A 25071-nucleotide genomic window follows, 5' to 3' on the forward strand; every position below is an offset into this window, starting at 1 on the left:
AGATTAATTTTAAGTCAGCCATATAGTCATTTTCAAACAATAGTTGGGTTAAATAAAACTACCCAGCAGTTTGGGCAAACATTTAACCCAACTGCTGGGTTAAAACAACCCAATCGCTGGGTTTGTCCATTTTCAACCCAATTTGGGTTGTTTAATCCCAGCATTTTTTTGAGTGTATGTATATGTAATGTTTACACACTTAGATGTGATTAATCATGATTAACCGATTTGACAGCACTAATCATTATATATCTGCTTTTAAATACTCTAAAATTTGCCTTTTTACTTTGTATATAAGTGTTGTATTTTTTTTCTTTTTTTAATTATTATTATTGAAAACGACTGACATCAAAATTATTTTTTGTGGTAATCAATATTATGCAACAAATGCTATTGATTGAGCTTAACTTGTATTAAATCCAGAATATTTATACATATGTGATTAATAACTTAATCACATAATGTATGTAATACTTTTGTAAAAGCAGTAATGAAGTTATAGTGATTAGCATGCAGCACTAGTAATCTGACTTATGGGTGAAGTACACCTCAAAAACAACACGAGAAACAGCTTTGATCAAGATCTTGACATAAACTGTCAACCACAGCCAATGTAGACACACCCAAACAGGGCCTTATCCGTTATGCAGGGTTGCCAGATCTCACAGAAAAAATAAGCAACCTGGTTAAAAAAAGGTGCTTATAATAAGCATACATGGCAACATTGCCATTATGCCCAAAACAATTACATTGGCCTTAGAATAGCGTTAAGGGGAATTAAAGCCGCAAGCTTTCTGCATGCAAGTCTGCTAACACTGAATTTATTGTTTACTGTAGAAATAATGTTTTAATGCAGTGTTCTTTGCTCTTGCTTCAGGACACAACCTTCAGAAGAAGGGAGAGTCCTAATTGCAGTCCTGCTAAGAAATAAATAAGATATCTTACAGTATACTAGACAAGCACAATGACTAGAATCAAGGCAGCCCTGACAAAGTTATATAACGCAGCCAACATCACAAAGCGGTGGCGTCGGCAATGTGGCATTACATATGCCTGTCAGTGGGTGGCCTACAGACACATCTAAAGCTCCTGTCAAGCACAGACTGCTGCTGGTGTGTGTGAATTAACATTAGGGAGTGTGCTGGAGCCTGTCAAAGCCTGATGATCCTCTGTGTGCCTGAGAGTGTGTGGGCAAGGCAGTTATAATCAAACTATGAAACTTAACCCACAGTCTGAAGGAAGTGGTTGATAGGATCCTCAAAACCGTAATTCCCCAACTGTCATTTTTGTATTCAATTGTTCTATAAAACACTACTGCACACTAGGACTGTTAATGTAATGCTTTCATTTTGTACAGTTTACAGGTTGATATATTTGAACTTCACCCCAAAACTTGGGCACTTACAGCAGGTGAAAACAGTGAGAAGTGCCCTTATAATGCTAATTTAAAGGTTCCTTTTGGAGGTCTCCCACAGTAGCTTTATATGCATCCATGCAGGTCAAAAAATATTTTCTCATAATATACATTGCAGCTTCATCTCTGTTCTCATAGAGTCTAATAAACAGTTTTATATAGGATACTGTCACTCTAAACCCCTCCTTTCCGTGAGCCTACTCTGCTCCGATTGGCCAGATGGCCCAGTCTGTTGTGATTGGTCGACCACTGACAGCAGGCAGAAATGCCTATATTACCATGGCTGTGTCCCAATCCAGAGGCTGCATCTTTCAAATCACCCGGACTTCAAAGGCCACGCCTTAGAAGGCCACAAAGGAATGAGCGTTGTTAAATGGGACGGTCTGCTGCTGGCAGTAACTTTAAAGTTTTACTAAAACTGTCTGAAACTAAACAGGGTTAACAAACTGTCTAAATATGCTCACCATGGTCAATTTCTGCATATAATAGAGTATAGAATTGCAACTTAGTAAGATGTTACAACATTTGAACCAATTTAAAGTTTATTATTTTTTTTTCACATTTGTATCATTAGATATTTAAGTTGAAGCCCAATACTTATGTTTAAAAGTGTAATTTGGCAATTTCTCTCAAACAAATCTTGTCATTATCTGTGCACAACGAGTCCTGAGGTAGGCAAGGCCACAAAGGATTCATCTATGTTGTATCCTTCATTTCACAGGAAAGGAGCATTCGTCACATCACGGTGACGCAATCTGCCTTTGAATGCGGCCTTCGGAGGATGCAGCCTCTGAATTGGGATGCAGCCCATATCTGAATTTCCATCTCTTCCAAGTCTCAGCTACAACTACAGTGTTTGAGGGACGTTTTTGCAGGAAATCCAATGAAGATCATAATGCCAGCCGCATTATGCAAATGTATTACAAACCTACGTAGGTTCATGGTAAGACTGGAATTACTGATGACTTGTTTCAGGCAGTTCAGAATCTGTACTTTCTTTTAAAAGACCATTGCTGCGTTCGAAATTGCGTACTGAGTAGGTACTAAATATAAATTTGATTTTACTTTGTGAACGTTAAAAAAGTATAGTATGAATATGGGTAGTATGAATGAAATTCGGATGAACTACATCCGCCATGTTGTTACTGTCACTGTATTTTCATTCATAAATCCTCTTCCATGGCCTCATGGGATAGTACAGTGTCCACTAAATGTGCACTTCAGTATCTCGTAGGAAGTAGTAGGTCATTCGGGGACTATCTGTCTACTGTTTTTCGAATACTATGTTTTCGGACATACTATTCTTTTGGTTTTTCACATACTATATAGTAGGGAAGTATTTGATTTCAGACACAGCTCTTTCCTCCATTTATTGTGAACTTTGATCTTTAAAACTTTGCAGACCTTTTACATTCACAAAAAAACTATATAACACACTACATGAAAGGTAATATCGGAAAAAGCATAATAGGGGCGCTTTAAATAAGATCAAAAAGAAAAAAGACAAAACGTTCAAACATAAGACAAAACGTATTTGGATACCTTCTGGTTGTCGAATGTTAGTGGAACATATGTTTACTCTGCTGCCTAGACACCTCTTTGAAATTTGAAGGGAACTAACTTTATATGTCCACTATAAATAATCTTGAAAAATAACTGCAAAAGTCAAAGAAAATCACAATTTGTTTGCAGGTGGCCCCATTCATACATTAAATGTGACTTAAATGTCTAAATACATTGTGATTTGACTTGAGATTATTTAAATGCATATATATATAACTCTTGAATGTAAGATATAACAGCGCTATGGGGAACATTTGTAAAATAAATGCAAGATTTAATGCATAACAGACAGCACAAAGGTATTTTGTCAGTGTACAGCATACAAAAGAATAAAAAAAAAAATTCCCCACTGGACACTGTTTTCTCCATTCATAGTTCACAAATACTTGGCAGCAGAGGGCCAGATTTTTCTCAAGGCCTTGGCCAAAACAGAATTTCAATAAAAATATTGTATTCTAGGCCAACCAGTCAGAACTCTTTCCCTCTGCATCTGTAACGTCAGTGCAAAGAGTAAACTCCCTTCTCCCTTCCTGTCTGTGGCTTCTGTTTGATCTAAGCTCTTTGTGGATGACTTTTGGCATATATCAATGTCTATAAACTGGGTTATGTTTGCATGGTTACCACATAGGAATGTGCCACTATAGAATGCAGATTAGACATGGGCAAATCTTTTTTTTTTTTGACAATTTAAGATACTCTTTCTGAAGAATTATTCCACTTTTAACCCCCAAACAACATTTACACATCCTTTGCATCAATTTAATACCTCCAGTTTATAATTTGCATGAAAGGCTCTGACATGAAAGGAAACGCGGGGGCTTAAATGATCTCAGTGTTTTCCTTTGCGTGTGGATAGGTCGAGTTTTCTAAAGGTCTGTAATTATGAGTTGTTAGGTGTGAAAGATCTAGCACTAACTCCTCTTTTAAATCAGTAACAGCTCAGTTCGACTACAGCCTGCTATGGGGTTTCAGTGAGTACAGATGTCTCCATTCAGTCTTATGAACCACAACAGGAAGAGCGCTAACTATAAACCACTTCCTGTGTCACATGAGGAGTAATGGTATGTAGTGTTTATGAGCACTTGAGCAGGGCAAGACACTTACAGCTGAAACAGATGGATGCCATCGTCGGTATACAGATTTTAATGAAAGTATCTAATCTGATTCATGTGGTATATCTTCATAAACGTGAACCTAAACTTAGCAAGATGGAACAATGAGATCATAATAAAAATGAGAAAATATGAGGTACTACAAAAAATATTTCAGGGCAGACTTGGCTTAAAGGGTTAGCTCACCCAAAAATGGAAATTTTGTCATTATTTACTCACCCTCATGTCGTTCCACACCCTTTTATCTTTGAAACACAAATTAAGATATTTTTGATGAAATCGGAAAGCTTTCTGTCCCTCCATAGGCAGCCTATATTCATAAAGAGATCGTAAAACTAAACTATGTGAATTAAACGGTTTAGTCCAAATTTTCTGAAGAGACTTGATCGCTTTATATGATAAACAGATTGAATTTAGGCTTATATTCACATGTAAACATCCATCAACTCACACATCAGTTGTGGCAAACAGAAGCTCAAGCATGTTTGCTTGAGACGTACAAGAACCAATAAGGTTCATTCTCATGTGTTACGCAGCACATTTGAGCTTCAGCAAGAGGTTTGTTCTCTCGCATCAAGCAGGTTCGGTTGAGTTTATGTTCGCGGATCAGTATTTATATGTGAATAAAAGCCTAAAGTAAATCGGTTCATCATATAAAGCGATCAAGTCTCTTTAGAAAATTTGGACTAAAGCACTCAATTCATATGGATTAGTTTTACAATCTCTTTACGAACTTTTTGAAGTGTCAAAGTCGCTGAAGCTGCTGCGGAAATCTGTCATTTGTTCACACGTTTACCAGTTTTTATATGGTGAATGGCACATAGTGCACTATATAGAGAATAGGGAACGATTCAGACAGTGTAAATATGCTTTCCATTGACGCAAATGAAGTTAGAGATTAGAAGGAAAAACAGTTAGAGATTAGAAGGAAACGGAGGTTTTACTGAGTTTAACGGCTCTGGCCGAACTGTGGTATAAACAAAACGCTATTGGCTATTTTTTAAAAAGGGGGCGGGGCTGTTAGATATGTCCTACCCTGTCTTCCTGTTTCAGTTGAAATTACGTCAACACATTGAATAATGCTGCGCGTTCTAAGACACTTCAGCGGGCCTTTAAACCTAATACATTTTATGGAAGTTTGTTTCCACCACTGAAAAATAAAAATAAAAAAGGTAATTGCAACTTTTAATCTCACATTAAAAGTTATAGTCAGAATTGCAAGACAATCTAGTTCTACAAAATTTAAAGCATGTATGAAGTATCCGTTCAGATGACGGATCTGACATTGTTAAACTGTAGACTCACAAGGACAGGTTTGACCTGACCAGCCCTCTGAACAGAGTGAAAGGGAATCATCTGACTCACTCATACTCACACTTTACAGAAAGAGTCTTGTAAGACTGTTGCCACAGTAATGGGGAAATCAAACAGGCCATTGAATGAGTCTTTCTAGTGTATTCTAGTGTAAAATGGGTGGGTCTGCATGTGCTCATGGTTACACCCTTTGACCAGAGTGAGTTAGAGAAAGAAACGCCAACCGAATCAACATGACATTAACGTACTTTGGCTCAGTGTGTTGACTCACATGTACAAACATATCATGTTTGTAAAGACTGTAGACAGAGAGATGGGAAAATTATGCAAGTATGCTATGGCACGTTTGTTTCAATGAAAGCCCAGCTTTAAATATTGGTTATGGAATTGATTGTGAATCAAATTTTTTTAGGGAGGGAACAGTTCTCTATTAAAGGAATAAATAATAAAGTGTTCAACTCTCACTGGCTAACAGATCCATCAGTGAGTCAGCTGGGAGGAACCTCATTGGTTACTTCATCCATCCATCATGTCTGAACGGTGAAACAACAATTCCCACATTCCACCTTCCCATTCATCTACTTTCCCTCTGACTATTTTCCGCTCAGGAAATCCAGCTACAGAATTCCAAATATCCCCAAAGGAATGCTTCCTCTAGCCAACAATCGTCCAGCTGCACAACATAAGCAGGACAAATTGTGAGAAGAAAGAAAAAAGTTGCTGCATAATGTCGCAATCCCCATAGGCTGCTAAATATTATAAAAGAGCATTCCAGCTTGTTTGTGATTTAATAGAGATTCTTTCAAAGAGTTTCTGTGTACATAGGCTTGATTTTAGGGAGGTAGCCTTCAATAGTTTGGAAAGTGCCATAAAACATTCATTAGATTCCAGAGAAGTGAGCTGGAGTCTGTGCTAATGGTGGTTTCCCAATATCATCATTGCTAATATTGATCCTAGAGGTTGGCCTTTGACCTCTCCCATCATCCGCTTTTCCATATCCAGTGTTATCTGCAGCTAAAGTTCACTAGGGCCAGAGTACACAGAATGTAAACTCAGCTCATGTTCATGTGAGGTACACTTCCATTTCTGTGATATTAATAAGATTGTGAGCATTTATCGTTGTGTAAATTTCCTGCTACCAAAACCTTTGGGAAACACTTGATGGCCCACTTCAGACATTCTACATATAACTAACTTCATGTCAACTAGCAGTCATTGGTAGACTGTCTGCTTGATATTTGCCAACACTTTATTTTGATGCTCCCCAACAGACATTCAACTGACTTGAAGTAACTTTGCAATTGCACGTCAGCTTTTTCTACTAACACTAATGAATAGTAATAATAATAATAATAATGCACCATTATACTTTCAGGTCTTCTTAAAAAATAACGCTCTGCACATAGTATCGTCATAGAAATATTCAAATCAAATTTCAAAAATTGTTTTAATTTTACACTTAATTCCAAACTAAGTTGCTTGATCACTTCCCATCCAATTTGATACAGTTATAAGTGATGTTCAAAGCAGAATGGGATAAATTTTGCAAATAATAATGCACATGTGTTAATAGCAGCCAAAAAGAAATTATATATCTATATATATCTATATCTATATATATCTATATCTATCTATATCTATATCTATATATATATATATATATATATATATATATATATATATATATTTATTAATGGCAAATAGCTTTTATATGACATAAGTTTTAAGTATTGCAGTTACTAAACCTGTCCTACAGAAACTAGCATGCAGCAGCCAACAGTCAAGCTGTACAAACAATCATATTTACTTAGGTTATTGTGTTAGATTGGTTAGGATTGTCACACAGTGACACACAATTATGACTATATAATAATGAACAGTAATGAACTTGTGTTTAAGAACATTGTGGACCAGTTTAACCACAAACTACATAAAACTTTGACTTCATCAATAGTAATAAACTTAATGTTAGACAGTAGCATCCCAATCCCCTATCTTTTTTTCCCCCTTTTTTTTTATTTGAGGTGGGGCCAGTGAAAATACTGGTGGGGCAATTTTAAATCAGCAGAATAAAATCCTTATTGTTGTGCCCTGCTGGAACAGGCAAGTTAAGCCCTTATCCATTTAGCTTTTTCTGACATGATCATTTCATTCTAAAAGACTACAGTCATATAACTAAGCCTTTGCCCGAATTACTTTGATGCGGAAAATCACACTGATGCCAGACTCAACATAGAGAACCAAAAATTGCTGGAAAAAATAACAAAAATATAATTCTACAATCAATACAATAGAATCTTAAAACATTTAGAGAAACAACAAACTACTTCAACGGTTTTATTCAATTAGAGGGTCCAGATGAACACAACAGTTACAATCACATAAACCTTTACTTGTTTTGATATCTTTTTAATTAGTCAAATACTGATTCAATGGGTACTTATCCTCAATGAATTAGGCTATGTTGAGCATTAAAGGGATAGGTGAAAAAAAAAAAAAAAATCCAAAAATGAAAATTCTGTCATCTACTCACCACCATGTCATTCCGAACCTTTATGGCTTTTTTTCCATCTACATAACACATAAAAGTGAGTAAAGGATGACAGAACTTTCATTTTGGGTGAACTGTTTCTTTAATATGACACGTAATACGTGTTCCTGTACGTGTAGGTTAGAAGTGGCATTTCATTTCCAAAGGTGCAAGCAGTACACAGAAAAAGAAAGAGTGGGTTTGAATCCAAATTTAAATGTTCAATAAGTATTTAAAAAAGAAATAAATTAAGGCCACATGAGCTACATAAGTATTCTGAGGTGTGAATTTTCACCCTCTTACACTTAGAGACTATTAATAGAGTGTGTATCATTAGTGCAACACCGGCATCAGCAGAGCCACATGAGCACCACCCAACCTCCTACCTCAGGCCTGACATCACACTGACCACTTCCCTTTTAGACATGACAATGAAACCAGCTCTGCACTAAAAGTTACTGAGCAGGCAAACACACACACACAGAATATGATGGAAAAACTGCTGATATGAAGATGTAGAGGAAACATTGATACTGTACTTTTGAGTTCATTTATCATGTATGTGTGTGTGTGAGTGTGTGTACTTTTATATCTTATAAATGCTTTTGAGCTTTTCATTTATAAAAAATCCTGAAAAAAAGCATATGTTCCATTGAAATATTAAGAAACTGTTTAAATGCTGATAAGAAATGAGCACCACATCAGCGTATTAGAATGATTTCTGAAGGATCATGTGACATTTAAGACTGGAGAAATTATACTGAAAATTCAGCTTTGATATCACAAGAATAGAAAACATTACTGTTTTTACTATATTTTTGATAAAATATATGAAGCTTTGGTAAGCATTCATATATATATATATATATATATATATATATATATAGTACTGTGCAAAAGTCTTAGGCACGTCAGTATTTTCAACCCAAAACGGATTTTAAGCCAGTTATTTCTATCTTTTACTGTAGTGTGTCAGTAGGAATTATAAGTTCATATTTCTAAACATTCATTAATTTGAATAATCCATTGAGATTTTTGAAAACACAAGGAGTCTGACAACAGCCTGTGCTCCACACAGAGATCTGATCTCACCATCATCGAATCTTTGTGTGATTACATGAACAAACAGATGAACTGTGGCTGTGTCTCCATGACGCTTGAAGAAACCTTCCTGCAAAGATACCGGTTTAAAATGCAAAGGGTGATCACACCAAACATTGATTTGATTTGGTTAATAGAAGTTCATTGATAAATAAAATCGATTTATGACAGTATTTTTGAACTCTTCACAGTACTGTATCTTTGCAGGAAGGTTTCTTCAAACGTCTCGGAGACATGGCCACAGTTCTCCTGGATTTAGTTTGTCTCAGTTGTCTCACCTTTCTTCATGTAATCTCAGACAGATTCAATGATGGTGAGATCAGCTCTCCGATTTGAGCTCCAGCTGTTGTCAGACTCCTTGTGCATTCAAAAATCTCACTGGATTATTACAATTAATAGAAAAATTAATGTTTGGAAATATGAACTGATATTTCCTATTGCACACTACAGCAAAATATGTAAATAACCAGCTTAAAACCTTTATTGAGTGGTGAAAATACTGACGTGCCAAAGACTTTTGCACAGTAGTGTATATATCCACACATGGTTTTGAATTAAACATCATCATCTAAAAGGGGAATGAATGAGATCATCCACACCTATGACCTCCACAGTTATTCATAAACCATATGCAGCACACTACATAGCAAAGAAGATAGATAAGACGCAGCCATAAAACACATGTAGTTTGACAATCACCTGCTTTGTAATTCAAACAGCTCTGATCTCGTAAATGTGACTAACAAACATGCAAATGTCTGTATTATGGTTTAACAGCGAGTCTCAACAAGCTGGACTGCAACAGTAGCTGCTTTATCCCTCAGGATTGGTAACAGTCTGAACATTTGTATCTGCTCCTATACATGATTTCTTACTGAAAAAAAAAAAAAAAAAAAATCAACTGTCAATATGTTAGCAGTCAAGCTCATTTCCGGCAATGTGAGCTGCTGATGTGGCCCTTGTGGCTTCAACTGATTTGAATACCGTCAAAAGAGAAGAAACAGCCTAGCGGTTTAACAATCATTCAAGATGGCGTGCAAAGCAACAAGTGAGCGCAGCACTTGTTATTAACAGCTGTGTCAGCAAGAGCAGCATTTGTGCCGTCCAGTGCCGACCGCCCATTACTCTTCTCTGTGTGTGATAGTTTAGCAGCTGTGCGGCCTTTAGAGAGCAAGCGGGAGACATCCTGTTTTTACAGTGGGATTTGCTGGGGGGTGTGTAAAGCTGACCTGTTTCCAACACGCCACTTCAAAACAGCACAGCCGATACAGCTTATTTTGGGAGATTAACTACAGTGTTCATATAACAAATATTTGTGATAAGACGTTAAAGGTAGAACTAAGCGTTAGAATTGGCGTTTCCCTTAGGAAGGTGTCCCGAGTCCTGTGTGCAAAAGCACATGATGAGGTCAAACATTAAACCCAACACACATTCTTTAGAATCTTATCTGCAGTGGATTCCAAAGTGCTCGGGTTTGGAAAATTTTTGTAAACTCAGGGAAAGCAAACAGAAGAGATTTTCCATGTGCACTACCTATAACAAAACCAAAAAGAAACGAGGAAGAATGTTCTAGCGACGCTTAACGCATTTTCCATCTGACTTTGGTTTGGCTCTGTAAGTGACAGTGGAAACTCCCATGCGTTGATAGGCATCAAAGACAGCATGAATTGGTCAAAACAAGAATGAACTAAAAGCATTAAAATGACTAAGTTTAATTTGAAGTTACAATTACATACTTGTTTCTGTACATGTTTCTCAAAATGATTAAAGCAAAGAGAGGAAATGAACAGAATGAAGCATTTCTCTCCAAAATGAAAAATTCAGTCCACTCTACCGCAAGCACTACACTTGAAATGCAAGAATGTAACAATCCCACATTTTAGAGACATATGAGTGTAAGTCAAAGACAATCTGGTCAATGCAATTAGCCTAAATGGAAAAAGGGCTACAAAAGGCATCCCTCGATGGTTAAAAAATAAAGTCTCATTAACGTTGAACTTGTTTTGGGCTACACTGCAATGCAGACAAAACCCCCTCTGTGGATTTTCAAGCTTTCGTGAGCACAAGACATCACCTGTTTCGATTATGCCGTTTGAATATAAGTTATGTCTGTGGTAGTAAGCCCGCCTTCCACAATTAGATTTGCATAAAATGTTCCATGGATTCATTTACATGTTGATTATCATTGGATGTCAGTGATATCATAACTATGGCACGGTTTAAAACCTGTTACACCACATAGCTACCTACGATTAGTATGCTACAACCTCCTCAGCAAAACTGTGCTTTGCTACAGTGGATGCCTGGACAGTTTCGATACTCGGTATAAAATGCCTTTAACACATTATTGGACTGTTTGCTGGAGACAAACTTCATTTTTTTTTGACTGAAATCTGAAGCTGAAGAAGAGACAACAAATATAGAAAACTTACAATCAAAGAAAAAAAAAAATAGAGAATCTTCATTCAGGAATGCTTTATAATGTTAAGCAATAGTCCAAGGTGCGTGACACAGGTATGTCACAGTACACAGGGAACTAAAAGCAAGCCAAACCCATTCCGTTATTTCAAAAAAAGGGTAGTTTGAAAACTAACCAAAAATAAATGTTAACTCTAAATCAAAACAGCACAAAAATTCAGTGGAGATGTTTGATTTTCCCCATGTTGAGTTCATTTGTCCTAAACAGTCAGTGCCAGTGTCATTAAGACTTGTAGTTAGATGTTAACCAAGTTAAGCCTTCGTACAGTCCGTCTCCGGTGGTCGCACACGAGGGCTGCACGTACCAATTCCTATCTCGGATGCGTGTCAGTCCCAGCTTCTCCTGGATCTCGTGCGGCTTCATGGCATCCGGCAGGTCTTGCTTGTTGGCAAAAATCAAAATGATGGCGTCCCGCATCTCACGGTCGTTGATGATGCGGTGGAGTTCCTGCCTGGCCTCGTCTATGCGATCTCTATCAGCACAATCCACCACAAAAATTAACCCTTGCGTGCCCGTGTAGTAATGTCGCCAGAGGGGACGGATCTTATCTTGTCCACCCACATCCCATACGTTGAACTTGACGTTTTTGTAGGTGACCGTCTCCACGTTGAAACCTACAGTTGGGATGGTGGTCACGGACTGGCCGAGTTTCAACTTATAAAGGATGGTGGTTTTCCCTGCGGCATCCAGTCCCAGCATCAATATTCTCATCTCTTTGTTACCAAATATCTTTGACAGCATCTTCCCCATCTTGCAAACTGTTCATAAATGGTTACTTCCCTCCAAAATAATTTTTTTTTTTATATGGGTAGTTCAAAAGTAAAATAAATGGGGTTTTTCTTTTTGGAAATGTCAAATTTGAAAGTGAACAGAACACGTGTGTTAAGTTATCACGCTGCTGGGCGTAAAGTCACTGTTATAAAATTTATTTCCAGCCGATATGGGCCACTGTACTGCTGATTAAATGACAGTACTGAAAAGTTTCAGTACTAGACGAAAAGGTCAAAGCTCGATTTTTGCTTCGGTTGTAGGGTGGTACCCGTTTGAAAAATGCCACGCTTATAATCCACTGAAATGTGACAAAAGCAGCGATATTTCGGTGCTTTCCTGTGTGACTGTTAAGTGTTGTGAGGCCGCTTTAAGAGCCTGCGGTCTTTCAAGACTTCCTCTTGGCGTGTGAATGTTCGTCTCGGGGGCTCTCTCACGTCCTTCCCCCAAAATGTAACCGGATAGCAGCAGAAGACGTTCAGAACCTTGGCGGAAAAGCGTTCATTTGGCCAGCCGGTGGGTCTGTCATCTGGACCGTCTGAAGCAGAGCCGCATCGATTTCAACCGTCCTGAATTCGAGTGTCTCACGTGCCCCTGAGAGACAAGAGAGGCTCAGAGGGAGTGCCAGAAAAGAGCAACTTAGCCTGCTAGCTTAGCCGTCCGAATAACCCAAATAAAATCGCCACCACAGACTTTTTACACATATTTTCGACAGTATATGTAAAATATAACCATTAACAAGTTATTTTCATTCATTTTAGAGCGACTAAATGCGTTTTAGTTACCTGCGGAGGCCCACCATTCTCTAGCAGTCTCAACCCCGGTGTTCACTCCTAAAATCAGCCGAGTTCTGTGTGAAACTGACTACGTCAACGCAAACCAGCGGAAATGGACGTTGCAGCCCATATTTCATAATAAAGGTCTTATAAAACGTCAAAACTGCTAGACTTTAACTTTAGCACATATTTCACAATATATACACGTGTATTTTTCAGTGTCACACAATCTGAGAAAACGAGTTAATTAGCAATAGCGACAGTTTTAGTTATTACAATACAATTAACAAAAATACAAGACAATTCTACACTAAAAGTGAACTGGAAAAGATGTTAACCAATAAACCATTGTGTTTATGAATAGTGATGGGAAAAGTGGATTGTGCTTATGAATGGCTTGACTTGTTAACAAGTCGTTTTGACATGTTATCCCTTTAAAAAGTTCTGTCTTTATTTACCCACATGTTGTTTCAAAACTGTACACAAAACTGTTAAAACAACAGAAGATATTTTGAAGGACGTTGGTAAACAAAAGTGACCATTGACTTATAATAAATAAACAAATATAAATAAGTAGGGCGTCCACCTACTAAGACCTATAACTGAAAACAGTCACTTGTCACCATCTACTGGCCTAACAAAGTAACCTACAGAAAGAGTCACATTTATCAATTCCCACACATTTCATGTACAGACTAGAACATACACAAAAAATGAGAGTGATACAGTACAAACAGTAGTGCTGCTAGCAAAGTAACTAAAATAAAACAGGTATAATAAGATCTAAATAAAGGCCCATTCACACCAAAAATGATATCATTAGTGATAAAGATATAGTTTTATAAGTCTTTCCTAATTTACAAGAATAGCTGAGTCCACACTACAGCTATAACAATAACAATGATAGGTCTTGACACTAATATAATTATAGTTAGTTATCATTCTTGGTGTGAATGGGCCTTAAATGATTAGTTCACTTTCAAATTAAAATTTCCTGATAATTACTCACCCCATGTCATCCAAGATGTTCATGTCTTTCTTTCTTCAGTCGAAAAGAAATTAAGGTTTTTGATGAAAACATTACAGGATGTTTCTCCTTATAGTGGACTTCAATGGAGCCCAAACAGTTGAAGATCAAAATTACAGTTTACAGCGATCCCAGATAAGAAATAAGGGTCTTATCTAGAGAAACCATTGCTCATTTTCTACCCATGGTACGGCAGCAAAGTTCCTTGATTATTACGCCAGAATGAGAGTATAGTTCCTATAGCTAGTTGGCTATAGCCATATCGGCCTAGAAAATCAATACTTTTAATTTTCCGTCATTCTTAGTACATAATGTAACTATAGAAGAGTCGAGTTTTAAATAGGAAAAATATTGAAACTCTTTGGTCATTTTTGAGCAAGATGCTAATGGTCTAATCAGATTCAATGAACTATGCTAAGCTATGCTAAAGTGGTATCGCCAGACCCGGAGATCGGCTGAATGGATTTGAAAATGGTAAAACTCAACTGTTTAACTCTAGGGGAGTTGGAAAATGAGCCTATTTTCAAAAATAGTGGAGTGTTCCTTTAAAGGTGCCCTAGATTCAAAAATTGAATTTTCCTCAGCATAGTTGAATAACAAGAGTTCAGTACATGGAAATGACATACAGTGAGTCTCAAACTCCATTGTTTCCTCCTTCTTATATAAATCTCATTTGTTTAAAAGACCTCCGAAGAACAGGCGAATCTCAACATAACACCGACTGATACGTAACAGTCGGGATCATTAATATGTACGCCGCCAATATTTGCATATTCCAGCTCATGTTCAATGCATTACACAAGGGCAAAATGTGTGGATGTGCAAAACAGAATCATCAGACTAGGTAAGCAAGCAAGAACAATAGCAAAAAATGGCAGATGGAGCAATAATAACTGACATGATCCATGATAGCATGATATTTTTAGTGATATTTGTGAATTGTCTTTCTAAATGTTTCATTAGCATGTTGCTAATGTACTGTTAAATGTGGTTAAAGTTACAGTCGTTTCTTACTGTATTCACAGAGACAAGAGCCGTCGCTATTTTCATTATTAAACACTTGCAGTCTGCATAATTCATAAACACAACTTCATTCTTTATAAATCTCTCCAACAGTGTGTAATGTTAGCTTCAGCCACGGAGCACAATCAAACTCATTCAGAATCAAATATAAACATCCAAATAAATACTATACTTTATGCGATTAGACATGTTGGATGACAAACACTTTGTAAAGATCCATTTGAGGGTTATATTAGCTGTGTGAACTTTTTTTTATGTTGTTTAAGGCAAGCGCGAGCTCTTGGGGGCGTGGAGAACGAGAATTAAAGGGGCCGCACACCCTGAATCGGTGCATTTATAATGATGCCCCAAAATAGGCAGTTAAAAAAATTAATAAAAAAAAACAACAACTATGGGGTATTTTGAGCTGAAACTTCACAGACACATTCAGGGGACACCTTAGACTTATATCACATCTTTTAAAAACATGTTCTTCGGCACCTTTAAGAAAGAGCAACAGGTTCATGGCTAGTCAAAAGTTACCCTCAAATTTCATTCTGAGAACCAGGCACTAACATTCTCACAACATTCAAGGAGGAGCCAAATATAGTTGGTTATGCATTGCTCTCTCATTGGTCCAAAAACATATTACATCATGTATGCAACAAATAATAGAGTAAATGCTATCTTTTTCATTATGTATGTGGTCAAGGTCAAGGAGGCTATTAATAATAATAAAATGCCATGGCTTCTCATTGCTTGGTAAGTCTAACAAGTCTTTTTTATTTATTGGCATTATATTTTATTTCAATTAATTGTTTTGATAAAGACAATTTCTTCTAAAGTGTCACAAATAATACGTTCATGTGTACGTTTCCAGCATGTGTGCATTTATCAGCGTTCAAAATCAATGCGCTATCTCTTTAAGAAACTGCGTCGTTCGGTTTTTGGGTAGTCAAGTGAGTCCGATATGGCGGAATGGAAACACACTACCTCGCCTCCGTCCACAACAAGTATGACCTCGCTGGGACGAGCTCTTTCTCGTAGCAGTTTAAGTCAGCCTGATGTGTTTCAGTCACAGAAATCTCTCAGCCGGAGCGTCGCGAGTCAGAGTCGCAGGAGGTTCTCGAGCAGCTCGGAGTCTCCTGACATCAGCCCGAATGTCGAGGCGAGGGTCCTGGTCATAAACACCGGCGGAACCATTGGAATGACGTATCATAATAACGGTAAACACTATCAGCAGCTCTCACACATTTGCCTGCAAGAGGTTTCACCATATACGAATAATATTGGCCAATACACAGTATTATGACACGTTTATGGGATTATTTGTTGATCTCATATCCCAAAACAACAAAAAACTGTGAGGGGGCAGTTTAAATAGTTGGTGTAAATATTAATGCATGGGTGTAATATTAATGCATTGGTCTTTGGAATGTAATGATTATCTTTAGGATGAACACAATGTATTAATGCCGTTTTGTATGATCAGTATCAAACCAAGTGGCATCTGTAAATAAATGATGCTCTGCCTTTCTAGAGCTAATTCCAATTTTCTGAGCATGTATGACATGACTTACTAACCTGTAACAAGATTATTTTTTAATAAAGTATATATTATAATTAAAATACATCATTTATTTTCAAAATTATTTTATGAAAACATTATAAATCTTACAATAAATTGCACTTGATTATGCACAAATGGTTTTTTTTTTTATGTTTGCATAAGTATTCTGGGGGATAGTCTGATTAGTTTATTTTCAAGTCAGAACTAAAATAGCAGTACTAGACAGGTTAACATTAACTATTTCAACTTCACATTGAGTGCTAAAACATATGAATCGTCATTTACCTGTTATGCATTCATTTGTTGGATGATTTGGTAACTTCATCTTTAAATTGCCCCAAGGTCAGTCCAATAATGTTAATGATTATCAATAATATCATTTCATGAATGTCAAATATGACTTGTCCTGTCCAATGGTAACATTTTTGTTTTGAGCTTTAAATCAATAATATTGTGAAATATTACTACAATTTAAAATTGTGGTTTTCTATTTTATTATACTTTAAAATATAATTTATTTCTGTGATGCAAAGCTAAATTTTCAGCATCATTACTCCAGTCTTCAGTGTCACATGATCCTTCAGCAGTCATTCTAATATGTTGATTTGATACTCAGTTATTATCAATGTTGAAAACAATTGTGTTGCTTAATATTTTTTTAGAACCTGTGATACTTTTTTCAGGATTCATTGATGAATATGCTAACAATTCAGCTTTGCACCACAGAAATAAATTATATTTTAAAGTATATTAAAATAGAAAACCATAATTTTAAATTGTAGTAATATTTCACAATATTATTGTTTTTTCTGTATTTATTATGAAATAAATGCAGCCTTAATGAGCATAAGAGACTTCGTTCAAAAACATTAAAAATAGTAATGTTTCCAAACCTTTGACTGTTAGTGTATAATAGAAGGAGGAATGGATTACACAGCTAAAAGTCTGAATAATGCATACATGGTGACTTGATTATGTAAAGTAATAAATTGGAATGGGAAGAGTGCTTCAAGAGTGCTTGAAGAGGATGCTGATCATGTTTTATGGCTAGCAAATAGATGGTCAAATATTTGCCTTTTGTAAAGAGGAGTTTATCTTTCCCGACACTCGGCTTTAGTACCATTTCCTGCACAATACTGCTTGGATTGACTTGCAAATGTCAATCTTTATCTTTAAAAAGTATCTTATCTAAGAACAAACACTGATAAAAAAATGATAGCATCTTTTAAACAATTTGGAAAGTCAAACACAAAAACATTCAGCTCTATTTAATAGTGTATCAGAGTTCAAGGACAGAGAGTGTACTACATAACAGAAATATAGTAAACATTTACTTTCCACCCTAAACATGATTTTATCTTTCATTCTGCCACAAACACAGGTTCTCTGAAAATTAACCTGGAAAGAAGTTCTGCTTGCAAGTCCAGGGTTTATTCCATTATAAACTTGGACACAAGTCTCTACAGTTCCATACAGCTGGTTTGGCTTTTTAAACACATGCACAACACTAGTCATATGAGAAACAGTCTGCTGTTTTTTTTCTGTAGCCTGACTCCTGCCGTTACGGTTCTGCATGATGCAATTTTGCTTTCACATCTCTGGACTCAAGAGATTTCTGATGAGATGTTTAGTGTTTCAGTGTTACATTTAATTTGTAAAGTATTTAATTTTACTGGAGTAGATCATAAATAGACATTACCACATAGTTAGGCCTGTCAAGATTATACATTTTAAGCTGACGATTAATTGGCATAAAAATAATTGCGTATGATTAATCAGGCGATAAATCAATAGTCATGACAGGTCTACACATAGTTATTTCATATATACATGGTTCATCATTGACGAATGAGGTTTTTAAAAGTATAAAAAAACATAATGGAGATATGATTAATTTTGAAGTTTTATTAAGTGTTAACAATGGGATTGTGATTTTTATAATCAGATTTTTACAATATGGACAAAATATGTCTCAAAGTCATTCAGTTTAACCAAAATTTTGGCTTTACCGAATGACAATTTTGGTTATACCAAATGACGATATCTGCTAACAGGCTGATATCCAGCTAGATGCCTAGCAAAAGGACAATCAAACATTTTATATTTAGTACAAGTTTTTAAAATATTACAAATTTTTCCATGTTTTTATAGCGGTTGTACCAAATGACCTGATGTTTCGAGACATGCGCATGAGCAAGTGAAAACATATATTTTTCAAATAGTTAAAAGAGAGTTAGTTACTTTGCTTCATGATCATGTGGTCCTTCGCAGGTGTCTGACTGATGTCACATCCTGTCACATGATACTGACCACATGACTTGATCTAAAATGGTCCCTTTATATTGGTTACTCCGAATGACATCAATGAAATTCATTTTTCTGGACATTCTTTCTCATAACAAAGCAATGACTTCTACACATAATTTTAATATAATTTTGCACTATGTTGATATATGATGTTATAAAATCTTGCCAGAATAAAAAATATATACATTTATTACGGTTAAACCGAATGACCTTTTGACACTTCAAAATCTTTAAATTACCTTTATATGTTGCAAAATATAATTTAAACCTTTTGGATTCAATAAAAGAGATCTAGTTGTGCTACCTTACATACTTTGGATGTCATATCTTTATTTTGGATTATTATTAAGGCCTTTAGACAAAAAAATGTAAAAATAAACCATTGACCCAATTTTTTTTTTTAACTTTCAGCATAAATCATATAAAATTATTAATACTAGATACAATACTATTTTATTCTACCTTGTAAGAGGGAATGTGGTACAGAATATCAAAATGTGCAAAATGGTACAATATTAGCATAGTATATACAGTATCAATTATTAAAGATGGTATTTTGGCTTTAATGCTGATGCTGAATTATGGTCAAAAAACATGAAAATCTGTCCATTTGTATGGCATATATGAGTTTGCATTTGTTCAAAACTTTCTTACAGGCTTTTCCTCTATATTTGCAGTTCTGTCTCCAGAGCCGAATGCTCTTGTTGGAACTCTACGCAAACTCCCCATTCTGCATGATGAGCAGTACGCCCAACAAACCAGACTGTATGAATACTACAAGCCTCAGGAGAACACGCTGGTGCTGCCGTAAGTTCCCACGCAGATGCACACAAATATGCGATCAAGTTAGAAGTTTGGAGGTGTTGTCCTATTTATAGATCCAGACACTAGCTGTATTTATCTATTTATATACAAAAGCAGATTTGAATAGCTGGTGTCTACTTTTATAACAGTTAATAGAATAGTTCTCCCAAAAAAAGTCTTAAAATTCTGTTATTTATATACATTGTATTTTTAAAAACTGTGCACTCTTTTATAATATAAACCTAAAAATAAGTCTTTTAAAAAATAAAATAAAAATGATTGAAATTGTCTCGTAACCCATGGAGTATGCTGTTTCTTTCATATTTACACATCTGAGACTATTACAGACAGTAAAAATGTGTGTTATTTTGACAGGAAGTCCACTCATTCATCTGATCCTCTGTTTCAGGGGTACTGTAGTACTGGTAGCATAATGTTTGCCCATGTGGGATGTGTATGTAATTGCACATGTTTGCTGAACTACGTATAAATAGTTTGCTTGATTTTTGCAGTATATTTGCTTGTTAGTCTTAGCACAATGGTTATGTATGTACAATAAATTTTCAAGCTGTGAGAATGGCAGATGATTGATGGTAAGTTGAAGTGTGCTGCTGCTTTCTGTGTAAGCTGACAACAAATTCATCCCGTGTAATTTTATATATTTTCTTCTAAAATGAGTGTTTTAAGAGGCTCATGTGTTTAGGTTAAGTAATTTCATATATATATATATATATATATATATATATATATATATATATATATATATATATATATATATATATTTCATTGAAGGAAAATAATTGAAAGTGGGGGAAACTCACATTATGAAATAAATGTTTTTTTTCAAAACACATTGGACACAATTATTGGCAACCCTAGAATATTTATGAGTAAAATATCTCTGAAGTATATTCCCATTCATATTTACATTTTTTTTTTAGCACACCAGGGTGATCATGAACATGAAATTGTCCAGCCATGACTTCCTGTTCCACAGGAGTACAAACATGAGGAAACACAAAAATTCCCATAATCATTCATCACAATGAGTAAAACCAAAGAATATAGTTCTGATGTGCAGCAAAAGATTGTTGAGCTTCACAAAATAGAAAGTGGCTGTAAGAAAATTTTCACCATCAGGGCAATAATTAAGAAGTTCCAATCAACTAAAGATGTTACAAATCTGCCTGGAAGAGGACGAGTGTCTAAATTGTCCTAATGTGAAGTGAGGAGGAGAGTTTGAGTGGACAAAGACTCTCCAAGGATCAGCTGGAGAATTACAGATATTAGTTGAACTTTGAGTCTCAGAACCTTCTCAGCTACCTTCTTGGCAGCAAACCCACCAGGTGGGTTTGGTGCACACATGGATAAAAACTACCCCATGCCGACAGTTAAATATACTGCTGGATCTTAAATGTTGTGGGCCTATTCTTTTCTGCTGGTGGTCCAACAGATATCAAAAGATAAAAATCAAAACCTGACCGCTTCTGCTAGAAATCCAATAATGGGCTGTGGTTGGATCTTCCATCAGGACAATGATCCAAAACAAACATCAAAACCAACACAAAAATGGGTCACTGAGCACAAAATGAAGCTTCTGCCATGGTCTTCCCAGTTCCCTGACCTGAACCCTAAAGAAAATGAGTGGAGTGAACTGAAGAGAAGAAGCACCAACATGGAGCTGGAATCTGAAGGATCTGGAGAGATTCTGCATGAAGGAATGGTCTCTGATCTCTTGTCAGGTGTTTTCCAAACTCATCAAGCATTATAGAAGAAGAGTGAGAGCTGTTATCTTGGCAAAAGGAGGTCGCAAAAAGTGTTGAATAAAAGGGTGCCAATAATTATGGCCAACATGTTTTGGAGAAAAACATTTATTTCACAATTTTAATTCTTTTCCTTCAATGAAAGGTTAGATTTTTGCTAATTTTATGAATTAAAGATCAAAAGGATGAACAATGCATAATTATTTTTATAGTCGATCTTTGATCATATTTACCAAGGGTGCCAGTAATTCTGACCACCGCTGCATGAGGCATATATGTTTGTAATTTTGGTCTGTAAAGAATTTTATTAGAAATGTTTGCTTTATCAAATAAATATTGTTCACAGGTTTATTTTAAAACCTTAAATTATATAAAGAAATTGTTTTTGAAATGTTGCATATACCAGCCTATATTTTACAAATAGATGAGTTAAATATGTCAAATAATATCTTGATAATAGAAAGTAACAAGCAAGTCAATTTTATGTTTGGTGCTTTTGTTCTGTATTCTGCACATTAAAGGTGCATGATTTCGCTTTTTAAATGTAATATGTGTTGAATGGACTATATGTCATGGTTGTGCACGTAAGAGCATGCTACAGATGCACCAATGCAAAACTTTTTGCTTTGAAGGAAATGCAACTAATAATTTTATATATATGACATTTTTTCCACGTATTTTCCGATCTTAAAGAGCCATCAATCAGATAAGGGTATTTCAGGAGACAGGAAGTGAAGCTAACATTGGATTCGGATGTGGCTTGATGCCTTCCTACATTGGAAGGTGTCCTCAGAAGGCAGCATTTTTAAGTTTATGGATGCAGCCTAAGTGTGAAAAGTCCTGAAAAGTGAAGCCAAAATGTTTAGATTGCCCCCAGGTGGCTGGATGCAGTTTACATGTAGCTAATAAACCCCACCCTCTTCATGTAATCAAATGGGTCGTGAGATAAACTAAACAATCAAATTACACTTTAAATACAATTTTCGCAAAGATGGTTTCTGTCATTTTAGTTTGTTTTTATCTCGCTGATGTAAATTCAAGTGTTTTTTTTTTGTTTGTTTGTTTTAAATAAGTTTGGTTTTACTTATTTATTTGATGCTATAAAAACAGGGTTTTGACATAATGATTGACAGCTTCTCTGAGCGAAATAGTCACTGTCATTTTTTTCGGGATTTCCAGAAGGAAATTACTGTGCAGACTATATATATTATGAGAAAATTATAGTGTTTTTTGACCTTGGAAGCATGTAGGAGGAACCTTTAAAATAGCATAATAGGGGCACTTAAAGGAGCTTTATAACTCATACACTGCTAAACAAGGTCTGGGCTGCATCCTCCTTCATGTCTTTAGTGGATGTCATGTGGGTTGGGATTTTTTGGTAAATCCATTAGATCTATTACTCTATTAGCTCAACTAACAAGGGTGGCCCAGTGTAACATTATCATGGTTTTAGGATATGCCAGTTCATTCTAATCTGCTCACTCTCTGTTCTTAAATGTGGAAAATCCCCCAGTGCTCCCCTCTTCATTACAATAACACCATGAGCCGCCCCAGAGCGATGAGCAAAGTCTGAAGTCTGCTGCTTCAGAACATTTACTTATCCATTGACGCACTCGTGTTTTTCTTTTTTTTTTTTTTTTTAACTACAGGAGACACCCCTGAAATGAGTCTAACTCTCACAGTCAATAAATAATCTTTTTTTTTTTTTTTTTTTGAGCTAGCTAAACTAACCCATGTTTGCCTAATGGTCTTTGCTGGTTTAAATAAGAAGTTTTGCTTTACTTTTAGAGCTTGTTGTCCAAGTTTGGGTGCTTATTTTAAAGAATAAACTTTAAAATGCTGCTGTTTTAAAACATTTTCTCTTTTTTTTCCACCCCAGACTGTCCAAACAGAATAAGAGGATTGTATATACAATTTTAGAGTACTCTCCCCTCCTCGACTCCTGTAACATGACCACAGATGACTGGGCCACTATTGGAAAAGACATTGAGGTGCTTCCTTTTTAACAATTAATAAAATTAATGTTTGGTTTTTGAGTTGCAGGGTTTTTTTTTATTATTATTTTTTTTTTAATAAATTTAGCTGTGTTGTGAATGCGACTGAAATGGTTGCACTGTGGAGTACTGAGAAACGACTGAATATACTGTTTTGTGAGCAGTACTGATCTGATACATTTTTTTGTACTTGGTATGTCAAAATCGGTACTGAGATTTTCAAAGTTGTTTCCCTCATGTTCACAGAAACACTACGAGCAATACGATGGTTTTGTCGTCCTGCACGGCACTGACACCATGGCTTACACCGCCTCTGCCTTATCCTTCATGTGTGAGAATCTGGGAAAGCCTGTCATCCTCACTGGCTCACAGGTAACACATTTTTAATGGATCACTTTACTCACCTTTGTGTTGCACAAATTGAGCATTTTAATGAATAGATTAGGGTATTTTCACATCTGTCTCGTCTCGTTTAGACCGTTTGTTTCAGAACCTGGTGGGTTTTCTCCCTTGGTTCAGTTTGTTTAGGCATATATGAACATGGCAATCCGCGCCAAAACAATCGCTCCGAGATCGCCTGAACGAGGTGGTCTTGGTCAGATTGAAAATTAACTCTGGGGTACTTCGGTTGAGGTGAGAAAGCAACCTGACCCAACGCACCAATGAACCAAGCGGTGTTTGATTCTGTGAGTGAGCACATTAGTTATCATAGTTGAAAACCAAAGAGCGCCTCTTCATCTTAAAATGTTGTGTAATTGATCTTTTCCATCCATTGCAAGAATGCTGTCCTAACAAAGCCTTACTTCATTTATCAGTTAGAGCAGAATGATGTTTACATTCATATAAGTGTTTGCATGTGTCTCGACAGCTACAGATAAAACCACAATAAGCTTGTCAAGCAAACTTGTCAGTCTATCTTAATGAATGTCACAGAAGAAACTCTGACTAATAAGAGGACAGTTTTTATGGCTCAGATGTTTCTAGCAATCAATTTTCAGCCCACCAAACATCCTGAGAGTTATTTATGCCTAAATACAGATTTGATTCTATTCAGCCACATTAATATCAGTGAAGTGTCTTAAAGGGGACCTATTATGCTTTTTTTTTTTTCTCAATTTTTTGTTGTTTGGGTTCTATGAGTTTATATATATAAGTTTTTCATGCTTGTTCACATTATTTTTCACACATTTCACATTGTTGCAGCACCCAGTCTGTCAGAAACGCTCTGTTTTGTTCCTGTCTCTATGAAGCCCCTCCTTTTGAAATGCGCAATGTGCTCTGATTGGATAGCTGGACCAGTGTGTTGGGATTGGTCAACCGCTTTGTCACAAATGTCACATCCCTTAACATAACTGCAAGTTTCAACACATTACTAATGCGACTCAACTTAAATGAGGCATAAATACTGTGATGTGTTTGTTCTCTGAAGAAAACTCAAGAGTACAATCCAGGTGTTTCAGGGAGATCGGAATCAGTGCTTACTGATATAGTGAATAACTCCCTTTGGAGTGACTTTTTCCATGCTAAAACTGCAACATTACACTTTA

At 36.0% G+C, this 25071-nt stretch overlaps 2 protein-coding genes across 12 annotated transcripts in view; one reads left to right on the forward strand and one right to left on the reverse strand.

Annotated features, from left to right (window-relative positions):
- The first annotated feature begins 165 nt into the window (after positions 1–165).
- aspg (asparaginase homolog (S. cerevisiae)) overlaps positions 166–25071 on the forward strand; it is a 37482-nt gene continuing 12576 nt past the window's right edge. For 4 of the 11 annotated variants that reach the window (XM_067366673.1, XM_067366675.1, XM_067366674.1 and 1 more), the window contains exons 1-5: positions 15878–16312; positions 19641–19770; positions 20143–20178; positions 23410–23521; positions 23771–23896. In XM_067366673.1, coding sequence (XP_067222774.1) covers positions 16057–16312; positions 19641–19770; positions 20143–20178; positions 23410–23521; positions 23771–23896 — 660 coding nt within the window. In that variant the 5' untranslated portion in view covers positions 15878–16056. Of the gene's footprint in view, positions 2358–14021; positions 15849–15877; positions 16313–19640; positions 19771–20142; positions 20179–23409; positions 23522–23770; positions 23897–25071 lie in introns of those variants that run through there. The other 7 variants (XR_010892484.1, XR_010892485.1, XM_067366678.1 and 4 more) reach the window with 6 other exon arrangements.
- On the reverse strand, positions 3227–13188 carry arf6b (ADP-ribosylation factor 6b). The gene is made up of 2 exons (XM_067366687.1): positions 13067–13188; positions 3227–12875 (listed from the first exon to the last, which is right to left on the reverse strand). The coding sequence occupies exon 2, from the start codon at positions 12261–12263 to the stop codon at positions 11736–11738; it is 528 nt and encodes a 175-aa protein (XP_067222788.1). The 5' UTR covers positions 12264–12875; positions 13067–13188; the 3' UTR covers positions 3227–11735.

The sequence above is a fragment of the Chanodichthys erythropterus genome, chromosome 18 (assembly GCF_024489055.1).
Source record: "Chanodichthys erythropterus isolate Z2021 chromosome 18, ASM2448905v1, whole genome shotgun sequence".
NCBI lineage: Eukaryota > Metazoa > Chordata > Actinopteri > Cypriniformes > Xenocyprididae > Chanodichthys > Chanodichthys erythropterus.